The sequence below is a fragment of the Lutra lutra genome, chromosome 6 (assembly GCF_902655055.1).
Source record: "Lutra lutra chromosome 6, mLutLut1.2, whole genome shotgun sequence".
NCBI lineage: Eukaryota > Metazoa > Chordata > Mammalia > Carnivora > Mustelidae > Lutra > Lutra lutra.
This window is the reverse complement of record NC_062283.1, coordinates 95,284,849-95,298,690: the sequence shown is the minus strand read 5'-3', so window position 1 is coordinate 95,298,690 and position 13,842 is coordinate 95,284,849. Positions and strand designations below refer to the sequence as shown.

The following is a 13,842-nucleotide window of genomic DNA, read 5'->3' as shown; positions in this document are numbered from 1 at the left end:
CACCAGGACATGAATGTGGCCAAGGACAAAGGAATCCCTTAAGAGAATAAAGATCAAAATGCTATGTATTAGAGAATGACCTCCAGACTACAGTGATGACACAAGAAAGGAACGTCATCAGGAAGGCTACTGAAAATGTCAGTCATCCATTCAACACACCATTTAATAGTTATGAAGATTTCCTGTGATCTCAGTGTTGTTCTGTGTACCATGAGGCCCAGCAAAAAGTTAAGACATAATTCCCACCCATGATAAGGACACATACAGCTAGAGAAGAGAAACAAGAAAACAGTGGGAAATACACAAGAAAATAGGAGAGCAACCTTTGTGCATGGAAATAAGTACAAGAAAGTTGTGGCTGACTTGTTATTTCTGACTGACAATTAGTCTGAGTAGTTATTAGTCTCATAACATTTGATAGAGAAGATAAGACTCAAATCAGACACTGAAGGTATGACAGGCTGGACTGTCCCTAGGAGAATGTAGATTATCACAGGAAAAGCCTAGGCAAGGGGACAGAAGCAGGAGTGGGAACACCAAAGACATGATGCATTCAGGTGCAGGAAAGGCTTGCATCAAGGCTAAACAGTTGATAAAGTTGTCCAAGTTATATCATCTGGGCCCGGATGATAGGACTTTAATGTTAAATAAGATATCTAGATTTGAAAAAGAAGAGGGAGGTAAAGAAATTTATTAGTGAGTGACATAACCCAATATTTAAGTATTTGGTTCCCTGGTAGTCTTCATAAGTAACTCCTGAAATTAGTTTAACTGGAAAGATATGTATCTTATAAAATTATATCCATCTTGGCACAGTGGAAAAATGACTTAACACTGCAGCAAATGAGGTTAATATTTTCTGGAGGGACAAAAATATTTAAATCAAGTGTCCCAGACTATTGCTTTAAATCATGATTTAAACATTTTTGATTTCTCTTAAATTTAGAAGGAAGATCGTGGAGTTAAGACTTTTTAACCTGGAAAGATGAAGACTGAGTGAGGCTGTGAACTCATAAATGGAATAAATTTTATCTTTACAGTTTAGAAAGTTCTTTTTACATATATTAGCTCATTTGCCCTTCACAAATATCTTATGTATGGTAAGCAGAGCAGATATTTTTATCTCAATTTTTCAGATGAGAAATTGAGATGCCAAAAGTTGAGCGGCTGCCAAGGTACAAAGCAACCAGAACCAAAAATTTGGATTCTCATCATTCATAACAGAAGAAAATAGATTTTTTTTGGCAAAAACCCAAAATATTAAGAGTTGGATACATGTTAAAACTTGAAAAACAAATAGTAAATTTAATATAACTTATAAAGTACTCTTTTTCTTAGATATGGCAATATGGTAGAAATAAACAAGTGATTATCAAAAAACCTGGGTATTAATTCCCTATCTACCACTAATATGCAATAGGTGGCTATAGATAAATTCTTTTATCTCCCTGGGTCAATTAATTGATCAGTAAAACAAAGAGGCCAGAGTAAAATGAAGAGGGAAGAATGGACAATGGAAGGTCCTCAAAGTCCTTTTCCTTCTAGAATTCTATGATCTCACATGTGTGAATCACTCATTAATTCAAGAGCTGCTTGAATATACTTCAAGAGCTGAAAATACCCGCTTTGGCTGTATCATATTACATAAAGTAAGGCAGTCAGAAATATATGGTTAATGAGCAAATATCAAAATAGCTGAATGAATGGAAACGTTAGATCATGGTTCTCATTTCCAAGGTTCAGAGACTTCTTAGGGTCCAAAAATGTTCTAGCGCATTGGATCATGTAGCTTATAGTTCCATCAGATTCTTAAAGAAAACTAAAAACCTAAAAACTTGTTTACATTAGTGGATAAATTACAGTTGTTAGAGAAATTTGGGCAATGAACTCTGGCCATCTGAGACTGCCATTGTATGATTAACTGTGTTTTTTTAGGTTAATTCATGAAATTCCTAAGATAGAAAACTAGACTGAATGTTTACACCATTCTGGCCCAGCATGGTCTTCACTGTATTTCTTTGGCATGGAAGGGAAATAAATCCTGAAAGCTTTTATTCCTTTAAAATGGAAAATTTCAAGAAACTCTTTTTCTAAATAAGAAACAGTACCTTAGTGTAGCATTTCCCATGTGTTCACATTTGATGATGGAAAGTGGAAATATGCCAACATTTGATTCCCTAGAATATGAATCACAACATTTCACATTCTGCTTCCTTCACAACGAAGTGGCACTATTCCCTTCAGCTGTCCAGTGAAAACAGCAGATGTAGGTGTTACATGTTATGAGTTAGATCTTCCTAAAATTCATGTGTTGAAGTTTTAACCACTTAGTACTTCAGAATGTGACTGTGTTTGAAGATTGGGTCTTTAGAGAGGTAATTAACATAAAACATGAGGCCATAGGGAGGGTCCCAATCCAATAGGACTGATGTTTTTATAAGATTAGGACAAACACACACAGAAGAAAGACCATGTGAAGACACAGGGAGAAGACAGCCACCTGTAAGCCAAGGAGAGAGACCTCAGAAGAAACCAACCCTGCCGACATGTTGATCTGAGACTTCTAGTGTCCAGAACTGTAAGAAAATAAATTTCTGTTTTTTAAACTACCTAGTTTGTGGTACTCTGTTATGGCAGCCCTAGCAAACTAATGTAGTGTATTAGAACGAGAGGAGGATGATTTAACCCCTCTCCAGTGCTTCCTGAAATTATTACTCAAAACATGTGTCTCTACCATACCCCTGTGGTGTTTATCAAAGTTCTCAGCTAAGTATTCTAGGAATTCAGCATTCTTTTTGGGTCCTCAAATTAAGTTATAGGCTTTGTAGTTAAAATACCCAAATGACCAGATATTTTGGTGAATTTACTATATGGAAAATGTCTCTTTTGGGGGTTTAAAAAAATTGAAGATCAACTAAATAGTGAATTAATGCTAACAGTCATATTTTACCCTAGAAGGATAAAAAAGAACAAAATGAAATTTATTAAAAGATGCTACATAGGGATATTGTAAATCCCACATTCATTATTATTACTGATGTTTGTGCCACTTGTTTTTTAGTGAGTTACTTAAGAGTCCTCAAGCATATAATGGCTATTTAATTATTTAAAAAAAAAGTTTTGTTGTGATATTTGTGACTATTGAAAGATAACAAATTTTTCTAATCAAAAAAACAAAATTTTAATTAAAGCACCCCTAAAGCTATTGTTGTCACCATTTACTTCTTATGCGAAATCAATCCACTGCTAAACACATGTACATTTATAAACTATCATCTATCTTCTTCCTCTCTAAATCAAATAAAGCGATGACAAATACAAATTTTCATGCAGCTAATTAACGGAAAATAACTTTAAGGTTCTGAGAGAAAAATCAACAGTTCTCATTTTCTTCTTTCATCTTTGCATACTTTAACCCCCTACGAGAAGAATGAATAATTCCTAAAGTTTTGGAAATGTCAGCCCACAGCAGGTCTTTCTAGAATTAATTATTTCACAAATGCACTGTCATATTCAAAACAGCCAAATTAATGGCGAATGAGTTATGCTGGAAGTTGAGAGAGCTCTTCACGTGACAGTGAGCATCTAATTAAATTACAGATATGATAGTGTCCTATAGCATAAATTATTTAAAACACCACATATACACAATACCACCATTATAATAAATAAAGCTAATACCGAACGACAAATTAAATCCCTTTAATTGCCTTTCAAATTGCTCTTAAGTTGTCATACAAAAATTGCAGTGTGGATTATTATGAGCCAGTCAATGACTGTAACTCCTAACAACAAAAATAAGACTTTATCTTTCAAAAGAAGAAAGGAGGAAATAGGACTTATATTATATTGGGCTTCCCCTAGCCAATGTGACACTATAAACCCGACAGCATTTATAAACTGAAGCATTATCTTGAAATAATAGGTAGATATTCTTTTTTGTTATATTGTTGGTAGAGAGTTCAAATTTTGGACAATCCTTCCTTTCAGCAATTAACCAGGGGTGAGGAGAAAGGGACTTCTGTATATAAGCATCAAAGGTGTGGACGGAATTCGGGGAACGTAACGGTGTCTGAATGGAGTAGGTTATGAGCTATTTGTCCATGAGGAAAAGTACTTTGAAAGCACTTCTTAAAAAACTCATTTCAAAATTTAGACATTTGGCCTTACCAATACATTTCATTCAATGACTACATTTTAAGGAGAAACAAGGCAAACTTACGTGTCATATACATTGAGCAACCAGTTGAGACACATATCCACACAGAGCGGAACGTTGACCAGATCCTTGTGCATTTGTTCAAGGCCGTCGTAGGTTGTTGTCAGACAGTTGATGACATCTGGAACGCTAAGCAGCTGATCATTTTGGTTCAGTTTATGCTGCTTGAAAACTTCATTTGTTGTGTTCAGTTCTAAGAGATCCACTAATCAGGTGAGAGAAAGGAATACACACAGTCATTAGATTACATAACGACGCTGAAACAAAAACATTTCTCATCTTAAAAGTATTTGGCTTGATTCTCCAGCTTAAGAATCTATCCTTTCCAGCCAATTTCAATGTTTAAAGAAATAAATAGCATTTCCATTCTTACATGTCTAAACTCTTATCCATAATCTCTTTATTTTTGTGCTTTTGAATCTAAACTCTGTTACTTTCCAATCTGATCCCATTTTTTTGCTCTTTGGACTATCAGTTCTTCCTACTTTCCTTTTCAGGCTTTCCTCTCTTCAGGCTCTTTCTACTTTTAAATATAGGAAGGCATAAATAAATCTAGTCCACATAGTAGAACATCTAAAATACGGCACCGCTCTTCTAACTCCTGAGAACAGCCTGCTCACCTCCTCCCAGTCTCCCTTTACACCACAGCCAAACCAATCATTCTGTTTCTCAACATGTACATCAGGACATACAAAATTCACTGAAAAGTGCAGTTGAAAAAATGGGTTCTGTCGAAGAAAAAGTAGTTCTCTACTGCCTGCTGAACAAACCTGATCTAGAATGCCCTCCCAATCTGGCCCTAACATGGTTTGCTTCCCATGATGCTTTGGCACAGAGGCCATTTTAGCTACGTGGGATTTGCAGAGGTCCACAGTACAGGCCCACATGCACGGGCCTTCATGTATCTGCTCCCACTTTTATGCTTCATGGTCAGAACATCTACAGTGCGACTGGCCTATGCTAGATGCTAGAGCAGGGTGGGCACAGATGGATAAGCTGGGACCCCTGATCTCAAAGACAGCCAGTCAGAGAAGGAGGGTGAGCATACTGATAACTTTACCAAAAGGAGTGAAAATGCAGTAAGAATAAATAGATTTCTATAAGAGCTATAACCACAGGGGAGTAGAAGGAGTTTAGAAAGGGTTTCCTAGGCAGGTAGGATTTGAAATGGGCCTTAAAGACTAGAAGACACAAGAGACCATGTAAAGCTAGTAAAAAAATTCCAGGAAGATAGAACTGCTTGGAAAAAGACGAGAATTCAAGAAGTCTACAGGGTTCTCAAAAATGACAAGGGCAGTATGGATGGTCCGCGGCTTACACAGGGGTGGCACTGGTTACGGTGAGGCAGACACTTGGTTCTCAGGGACAGGCATACGTTCCCCTAGGGGAGATCCTCAAGGGCCAGGAGGAAGAGTTGAGACAAAACAACAACAACAACAAAAAACCCTCACATAATCTTTCTTTTTAATCAACTTTGAGTCATTCATTAGCTAATTGAAAACAGGGCACCAGTAGATTATCAAATTACCATGTGTCTATACATTGATTGAGTATAGAAATGACTCTTATAAACCCTTATCTAAAAGATAGGGGTTTGGAAAATTATAGAACCTGTATGAATTTAAGGTCTGCTCATTGAAATTCCTGCTTCATAAAATGCTTTCCCTATCTCCCTATTTAACTTTTAAAAAAGAGATGTATTTTTTTTTTTTTATTTTAGAGAGAGAGAGGGAGAGCACAAGCAGGGGAGAGGCAGAGGAAGAGAGAGAATCCTCAGACCCCCCCACTGATCACACACTTGGGGCTGGATCCCAGAACCCTGAGATCATGACCTGAGCCAAAATCAAGAGTCAGACACTCAACCAACTGAGCCACCCAGATGCCCCACCATATTTAACTTTTTAACATTAAAAGAAATAAGCTCAGGGGAACTTTTTATTTTAATATAACCAACTATTTCCTCCTTGTCTCATGTAAAACTATCTCCTCAAAAAATATAATGACATATTTTGACAGTTAAATAAAATGAACGAATAGCTTCCTTTGTATTTATCTATTTTTAACTACTGAATAAGCACTAGTTTTGAATTTTTTAAAGACATTCATGAAATGTGTCCACTCTTGCTGCTTAAATACCATAGAATAATTTATTTTTTTCAAGTTACTTATAATAGAAAAGAACTGCTTTAAAATTATACAGAATAAAATTATTTACAGAACAACTCAACACAGAAGACTTTATTTAAAAAAGAGAAAGAGACAAATAGAAAACACAAGTCTGAATAACAGGTCAATCCCTTTCCTTCTGATGTCAAAGTCATCATTGGTAAAATTTGAGCTAATTGCAAAAATAACTCATGTAAACTTCACAGGAGTGAGAGACAGTATCAGAAAAAAAAATTAAGAACCATCTGGAATCTTCAATATCATTTGTACCCTACTTCTTGGCACTGTATGCTGTTTTCAATTATAAACTTCCAAAGGGCAGGAGGAAAATTCAAACTCCTCCCTCACGGTGCTTGACAAAGAGAAGTGCTTCATGATGGTGGCAATAGAACTATAATTCCACACAGACACAAAGAAACATATTCAAATACTGCCAAAATGCTCTAAGTTTTCTGAATTCCAACACTAATTACGCCAGCAACTCAGCACTGCTATTGTATCCACACATGGCAGAAAGTGACAACAGACCAAATTCCAAAAAGACCATTTCCTGGATCACGTTGCCCTTGCATTTCTTCTAGAACAGCCTCCTCTGTGATAGACTTTGTGGCTGTGACAGTAATTTGTCACATCCCACAGGCACTCATGTCTTTAATTTTTAGTGATTTACTTTGACACTTCGCCTTTCCTGCAAAGTGTCACGTTTAGGTTCCTTTCAAAAACTGACTACATTTAAATCACAGAAAATTATGATTTTTCTCTTTTCAAAGGGAGACAAATGACAGCTCAGTCATGTGGCAAATGAAACAAACAGCAGAATCATTTTCTAACCAACGTTCAGGCTTTTTCTTCAATCCCACATATGAGGCACAGGGGATCGAATGGAAGTGGGTCATTATTCTCCCGTTCTGCAAAACCACAGTTTGGCACCTGACCTTGGGCTTCTGTAACTCCTAGGTTCTTGAACTGTTTGACCATTCCTTCTGAACACCTCTCCTGCCTTCTCTTCTCCAGACACCTCAGAAGTCTTGCATCTATGCCCCTTCCCTCTGTGAACCTGTTCCCCTCACTGTCAATACTTCAGGCCTCCCTTCTCTCTGGATGGCTCCCAATTCTGTTTTCTCGTGCCCATCTTCTACCTGAAACCTGACCCACATCCCCGCTGTTCTGTTCCCAAACAGAACTCTCCCATTCTGTTTCAGGGACCTTCACCTTAATATATTCCAAATAAAGGTCTTCTTGTGTTGCAATCCAGCCACGGTCTTATCACCTTCTATGGACCAGGAGTCTGCAAATCCTGAAATGTGCTAACACTGTCCTCCCTTCACTTTCTGCCAGTTGTCAACTAGCAAATACCCCACCCCCCCAGTCATCAGTTCTTCCTCCTCCTTACAAATCCATACCCTCTTCTCCCCTGTGACCACTACCCGTCAGCTTAGCCCCCATGATCTTTTACCTGAACCATGTACTTGTCTCTGTTCGCTGGGTCCTTCCTTCTGCCTTAGAGATCATCTAAAGCATACATTTGGGGGCACCTGGGTGGCTCAGTGGGTTAAAGCCTTTGCCTTCTGCTCAGGTCATGATCCCAGGGTCCTGGGATTGAGTCCCGCATTGGGCTCTCTGCTCAGCAGGGAGCCTGATTCCCCCTCTCTCTGCCTGCCTCTCTCCCTGCTTGTGATCTATGCCTGTCAAATAAATAAATAAAATCTTTAAAGCATACATTTGCATTTGGGACTATCTCCTAACTCCCACAAAACAGAAAGTGGTGCTATAGCACCCCACTCCATAAATAACAAGCACAAACTTAAATGCAACATTTTGAGAGCCTGAGGAACAACAACAACAACAACAAAAAAAAATGAAAAGAATGAGAAAAGGTTTCATGAAAAAAAAAAAAAAATGACCTTCCAAGTGGATCTAAACTGATTTTAAGGACTTTTCTGAATACTGGACAAATAGCTCATAACCTACTCCATTCAGACTCCATTATGTTCCCTGAATTCCATCCACACCTTTGATACTCAGGTACAGAAGTCCCTTTCTCCTCACCCCTGGTTAATAGCCATGTGCCTAAATCCTGTGTGACTTTTAACGCCTGGCTTAAGTGCTTCCTACTCAAGGAAGCTTGCCTTGTTCTTCATGGCAAAGACCATTCCATTCTGAGAGCAAGAGGAATCTGCTGAAAGCACGTGTCCATGTGTAACATGCTATCTCTGAACGTAGGTTCCACCGAGTGTGGGAACCAAGTCTCTTTACATGGTCTTATCTCCTGCACAATCATGGAGCCCAATAAATGAATGAACAGTCACAAAGCAGTGACAGCACACCCTCTGCTTTAAGACCTTATGCTGGGGGTGGGGAGGGGGTAACACACAATGAGACGACCCCTGACCTGAGCCGTTCACAGTGGAGGCGGGAGCTCCTGACATTATCTATCACACAAAGGCAAGCATATGGTGCGTAGGTGAGAAACGGTCGTTACAGGCAATCATAAAGTTCTGGAAAAACTGGAGGCAGGTGGTTTTAGCTTGTAAATGTTTCCAAAAGAAGTAAATTTTTAACAGTGTCTGGGAGGAGGAAAGGGTTATAGACCTTTGCAGAGGAAGGGTCAGGGCATTTCAAGTAAACAGAAAAGACGGGAGGAGGAGGGACAGTTTAATCATGAATAGGTGAGTTGACAAGTGGTGCAGAGGCCCGGGCTGATGAGCAGTAGGGGCAGGGGCACTGGGGAAAGTGAAGCCAGGTGGATCCAAACATTTACAATCCAAAGCAACCCAGGGCTTTTCTTAGTATGTATTTCCACATGTAGCTTGGAAGGGGAAGGCATTCCTCCTCTGCTCCTCTCAGGTTTGAAGGAATGAGCTGAAGGAGGGAGTTTTTTTCTTGAGAATTCTGAAGAACCAGCAGAGGAAAACACCAAATGTGTTCATATGTTTATCCAACCACAAGTACTACTGAAAACTCGGACCACGTTCATCGTGACAAAAAAGCAGTCTTTGGTCCATGGCGATTTTATGGCTGAGTCATTTGTCCTCATTTTATAGCTCATCAAGCCTGAGAAGACCTTCCAGATCCGTCAGCTGGATACAGGACACACAGCTGAGCCTCTTTCAAAACTGCTGTCACCCCAGACTCACTGAGCTACTGAACATCCTTTTTGTGTGCTCCCCATTCACTTCCCATTCCCTTCCGGCTCAACGTACACATCACTGGCCAGGCTGTGTTGGCTTTACTGGTCTGTACTGGTAATTCTGCACCAGGGCGCTCTGTGGATTGTGGCATCAAAAGCATTTCATTTTTTTTCTTTCATCTGTAAATCTTCAGGTGTTTTTTTTTTTTTTTTTTTAGCCCTGAAGACTTCTCTTCCACACATAACTTAAGTTCTTCTTATCTTAAAGCTTTCCATGGTTGTGGGTTTTTTTCTGAATGGTTCTACAGTTCTCTTCTAACATTTTGCCAGCTCAAAATGTAATTCAAATTTCTACTGACTTTTAAGAGATTTTTAACCTTAATATATCATTTTTCAAAGAGTAATATTCAAACCTTCACTGAACTGCCTAGATATATAACAGTTGTTAACAAAAGGTAGCAACAAGAATACTTGGAATTATTCAGATTACCAGGCCATAAAAATAGATGGGCGTATGTCAGTTTCCATATTAATGATCTGACAAGGCCTACATGTTCTTTGAATAGACTCAATCATTAAAACTATGACCACAAAGAGAATTCAGAGAGATTCCATTTATGCTTTATTATTACAAGTATTCCCACTTCTAATTCAAGTTAGGTTGTTTGGGCATGTGTGTCAGGAAAGGAACACCTCTTTGGTAAAATGGTTATCACCAAACATGACTCTGAGCAAACTCTCTGCAGGAAAAATCATGTTGATAAGACCAAACATTTCAGGCACCCGGGTGGCTGGGTTGGTTAAGCCACTGCCTTCGGCTCGGGTGGTGATCCTGAAGTCCTGGGATCGAGTCCCCTAGGGAGTCTGCTTCTCCCTCTGACCTTCTCCCCTCTCATGCTCTCTCTCACTTTCTCTCTCAAATAAAAAAATAAAATCTAAAAAAAAAAAAAAAGACCAAACGTCTCAAGACATATTTAAATAAATACAGAGCCTTTCATCTAATTTTCTAGAAGGCAATTCAAATTTGAATCAGGAATATTATTTTTTTTAGTATTGCTTTATTACATGAGTGCATTGAATCAAACTGTTTGGAATCCTAAACTTCCAAGTGAATACAAAGTACGAAGAAGAAAATGATCTACTACTTTGATTTCCTGATTTAATCCCTTTAAATTGGGTGCCAGCATAATTTTTGAAAAAGCTTTTTATGTTACTCCTGTATTTTGGCTAATTTTGTTCTCCAACTGAGAATGGCATATGTTCATTTGTTTTACTACTGCATGCATGCTGATGGGGCAAATAATAGAGCATTTATAGAAACATGGCCAATTCCTTGAGTGAGATACACTGAAAATGAGATTAACGCTACAAACACATCACCCTCTTTATTTAACTCTGCCTCAAAAAAGAAAAAAAAAAGAAGCAATCCAAAGAACAGAGTGATTAACTTTGGTAGAATAACTCACAACACAGTGCTTTTTGTAGTCTTCGGATTTTGATGGCTGTGCGGTAGGCAGAGAAACGTACATTATTCAGGTCAGCTGAAATGGAAAAGGGAACACATTCAAAAGCATGCTTATTATTTAACTTCTACTGAATGGCAAGAACATGTTTGTTTACTTCAGATGATGGAAAAGCATTATGCCTGTTCTTACTAAAAAGTCTTCTCTCAAAATCCACAGCATTTATTTAAGAGAATAATGAAATGTTCATTAGCACCATAGTGAGATACATTCCAAAGTGGTGTTTCACAGCTTTCAAAGAGGGCATTATCCAATAGGAAAAGGAGGGAAATGAGGAAAAGGAAACATGGCCTGTTAACTTCTGAAGGTTTAATAAATCCATCACTTTGCAGGCACAGGGCCCTTCCTTCTCTGCTGCTGGGAGGGACTCTCCTCCCAGGGAATCTTCCCCCAAGGACAATTAGTTTTCTGTCAATGAGGCTGTCCTTCTCAGTACTCATAAAAGCTAGTCTTATTTCTTCCATCCCGATCTATTTGCTTCTTTCGCTCTTTTATAGATATGGTTAAAGTTATCCCAAAATCTATATTCAGATCTTTAGAAACAAGGGGGTTAAATGTAGTTAATAATACTGTATTGCATATTGAAAGTTGCTAAAGGAGTAGATCTTAAAAGTATCACAAGAATAAAAATGTTGTAAGGATGTGAGGTGATAGATGTTAAGTAGACTTACGATGGACAGTTTCATAATACAGTCAAATACTGAACCATTATATTATACGCCTATAACAACTAATATAATCTTATATGCCAATTATATTTCAGTTTAAAAAAAAACACTTTGGTATCAAAGTTTGGTACCAAAAAAGATTTGGTATCAAGTTCAAAGAAAGATATTGTAATATCTTTCTCTGTGTCCTAAAGACAGAGTGTCTGTATTAGAGACTCTTTGAACTGGAAGCAAACTCAGAAATCATCCAAGTCTGTACCCTCACTTTACAAATGAAAGAAACCCCTGGCTTTTCTTTCACTTGTTCACCCTTTGTAGCCTACCCTCACCCGTCCAAATGAAAGCTGAACAGATAGATGCCTGACCTTTAAAGAGATCAAGAGGAGTGCTCCCTTTCTGCTGGAGTGGGAGTGGGTGTGAGAGCCGTCAGGGGCTGCTCTCCCCTCCAACAGTGCCTTATCTACCCAAAGAGAAAACTCTCAAAACCACTGGACCAACCTAAAGGAAGCAGGCTAGGTCAACAGTTCAAAGTCATAGTCTACCAGAAATCCACAAGATCAGAATTCTCTCTAGCCTCCTCTGTTTTCTTACATTTTTCTATTAAAATGATTTTAGCTTTTCATCACGACTTTGGCAAAAAGAAACTAGGCAGTTCAATTTATTAAGATTAATTGAATAAAATGTGAGGTAACAGGAAATTTAAAGCGATGAATTAGAGGTTGCTTCGCTGTCATTGTTTTTGTCTTCAGGTAAAGCTGAAGTTTAAGATGACTCCATAGGGAGAACCTGCATTCCTCCTTTTAAAATCAACTTCTTGTGATTTCAAACCACACGCTCTCTCAAGAAGAATGGAAAAACTGTTCCTTGCATTGCCCTCAGAAATTCAACTGCTTTTCTTTTTTTTTTTTTTAAAGATTTTGTTTATTTATTTGACAGAGAGAGAGAGAGAGATCACAAGTAGTCAGAGAGGCAGGCAGAGAGAGAGAGAGAGGAGGAAGCAGGCTCCCCGCTGAGCAGAGAGCTCGATGCGGGGCTAGATCCCAGGACCCTGAGACCATGACCTGAGCTGAAGGCAGAGGCTTAACCCACCGAGCCACCCAAGTGCCCCTTCAACTGCTTTTCTATGTCAGTGACACCATCTTTTAAACATACCATGCCATGTAGGGAAAACTGGTGCTTAGTTTATAGTTAAGAATATACAATTATCGGGGCACCTGAGTGGCTCAGTCGGTTAAGCGTCTGACTTCAGCTCAGGTCATGATCTCAGGGTCCTTGGGATAGAGTCCCGGATCGGGCTCCATGCTCAGTGAGGAGCCGGTATCTCCCTCTGCCTCTGCCTGCCATTCTTCCCTGCTTGTGCTCTATCCCTCTCTCTGACAAATAAATAAAATCTTAAAAAAAAAAAAAAAAAAGAATATACAATTATCATTTCTTTAGGCTAATTAAATAAAATAGCACTCACCAAGGGACTGAAAAAGTTCAGTCATTTTAGGATGATCCCAACAGGTTGTCTGTGTTTGATGGCTGGGGGGGCAAAAAAGGTAGTATATTTAAATTAAGAACATACAAAATAATATAGATCACATAGAATGCATCATTCTGAAACCTGATGTCCAGTTGTTACTTAACATTTGAAACAAAAATAATAAATTTTTATTTAAGCAATTATATTGTGAAAATATAGGTAAAAATTTTTGTTTTATCTCTCTCTAAAAGATTTACAACTACACATTAAAACCCAGATATGAAGTGTGACCCTGGGGCTTCAGGCTTGATGCAGCCAGATCAATGTAGTTTCCAGAATAATTCTACTTGTGTTAGGCAGATATAGATCCTCATTCAGAATAAATCCTCTGAGAGCAGAAGTGCTGTAAAGAGTTGCTAAACTTTAGAAGTCCTAATGAAATTTCCAAAGAACTGAGAAATAAAAGAGTTTAACTCTGAATAACATCTTCACCCCACAATCGAGTGAGGCTCCCTCTTCTTTTTAACCTCCAGTCTCTCCTTCCTTGGTGTAAATTAGCCCTTCTCCCCTGTGGGGGCTCACTCAGAGCCCTAGAATTGATATAAAGATTACTTCAAGTTTAAGACATCTAAGATTGAACAGATGTAGAAAGTCGTCTTTTCAGAGTTTCC

General features: G+C 38.4%; 1 protein-coding gene across 5 annotated transcripts in view; it reads right to left on the bottom strand.

Moving 5' to 3' along the window:
• UTRN (utrophin) overlaps positions 1 to 13,842 on the bottom strand; it is a 513,165-nt gene that overhangs the window by 55,929 nt on the left and 443,394 nt on the right. For all 5 annotated transcript variants that reach the window (XM_047733710.1, XM_047733711.1, XM_047733712.1 and 2 more), the window contains 3 exons: positions 13,169 to 13,230; positions 10,982 to 11,056; positions 4,223 to 4,424 (listed from right to left, as the gene is read on the bottom strand). In XM_047733710.1, coding sequence (XP_047589666.1) covers positions 4,223 to 4,424; positions 10,982 to 11,056; positions 13,169 to 13,230 — 339 coding nt within the window. The remainder of the gene's footprint in view (positions 1 to 4,222; positions 4,425 to 10,981; positions 11,057 to 13,168; positions 13,231 to 13,842) is intronic.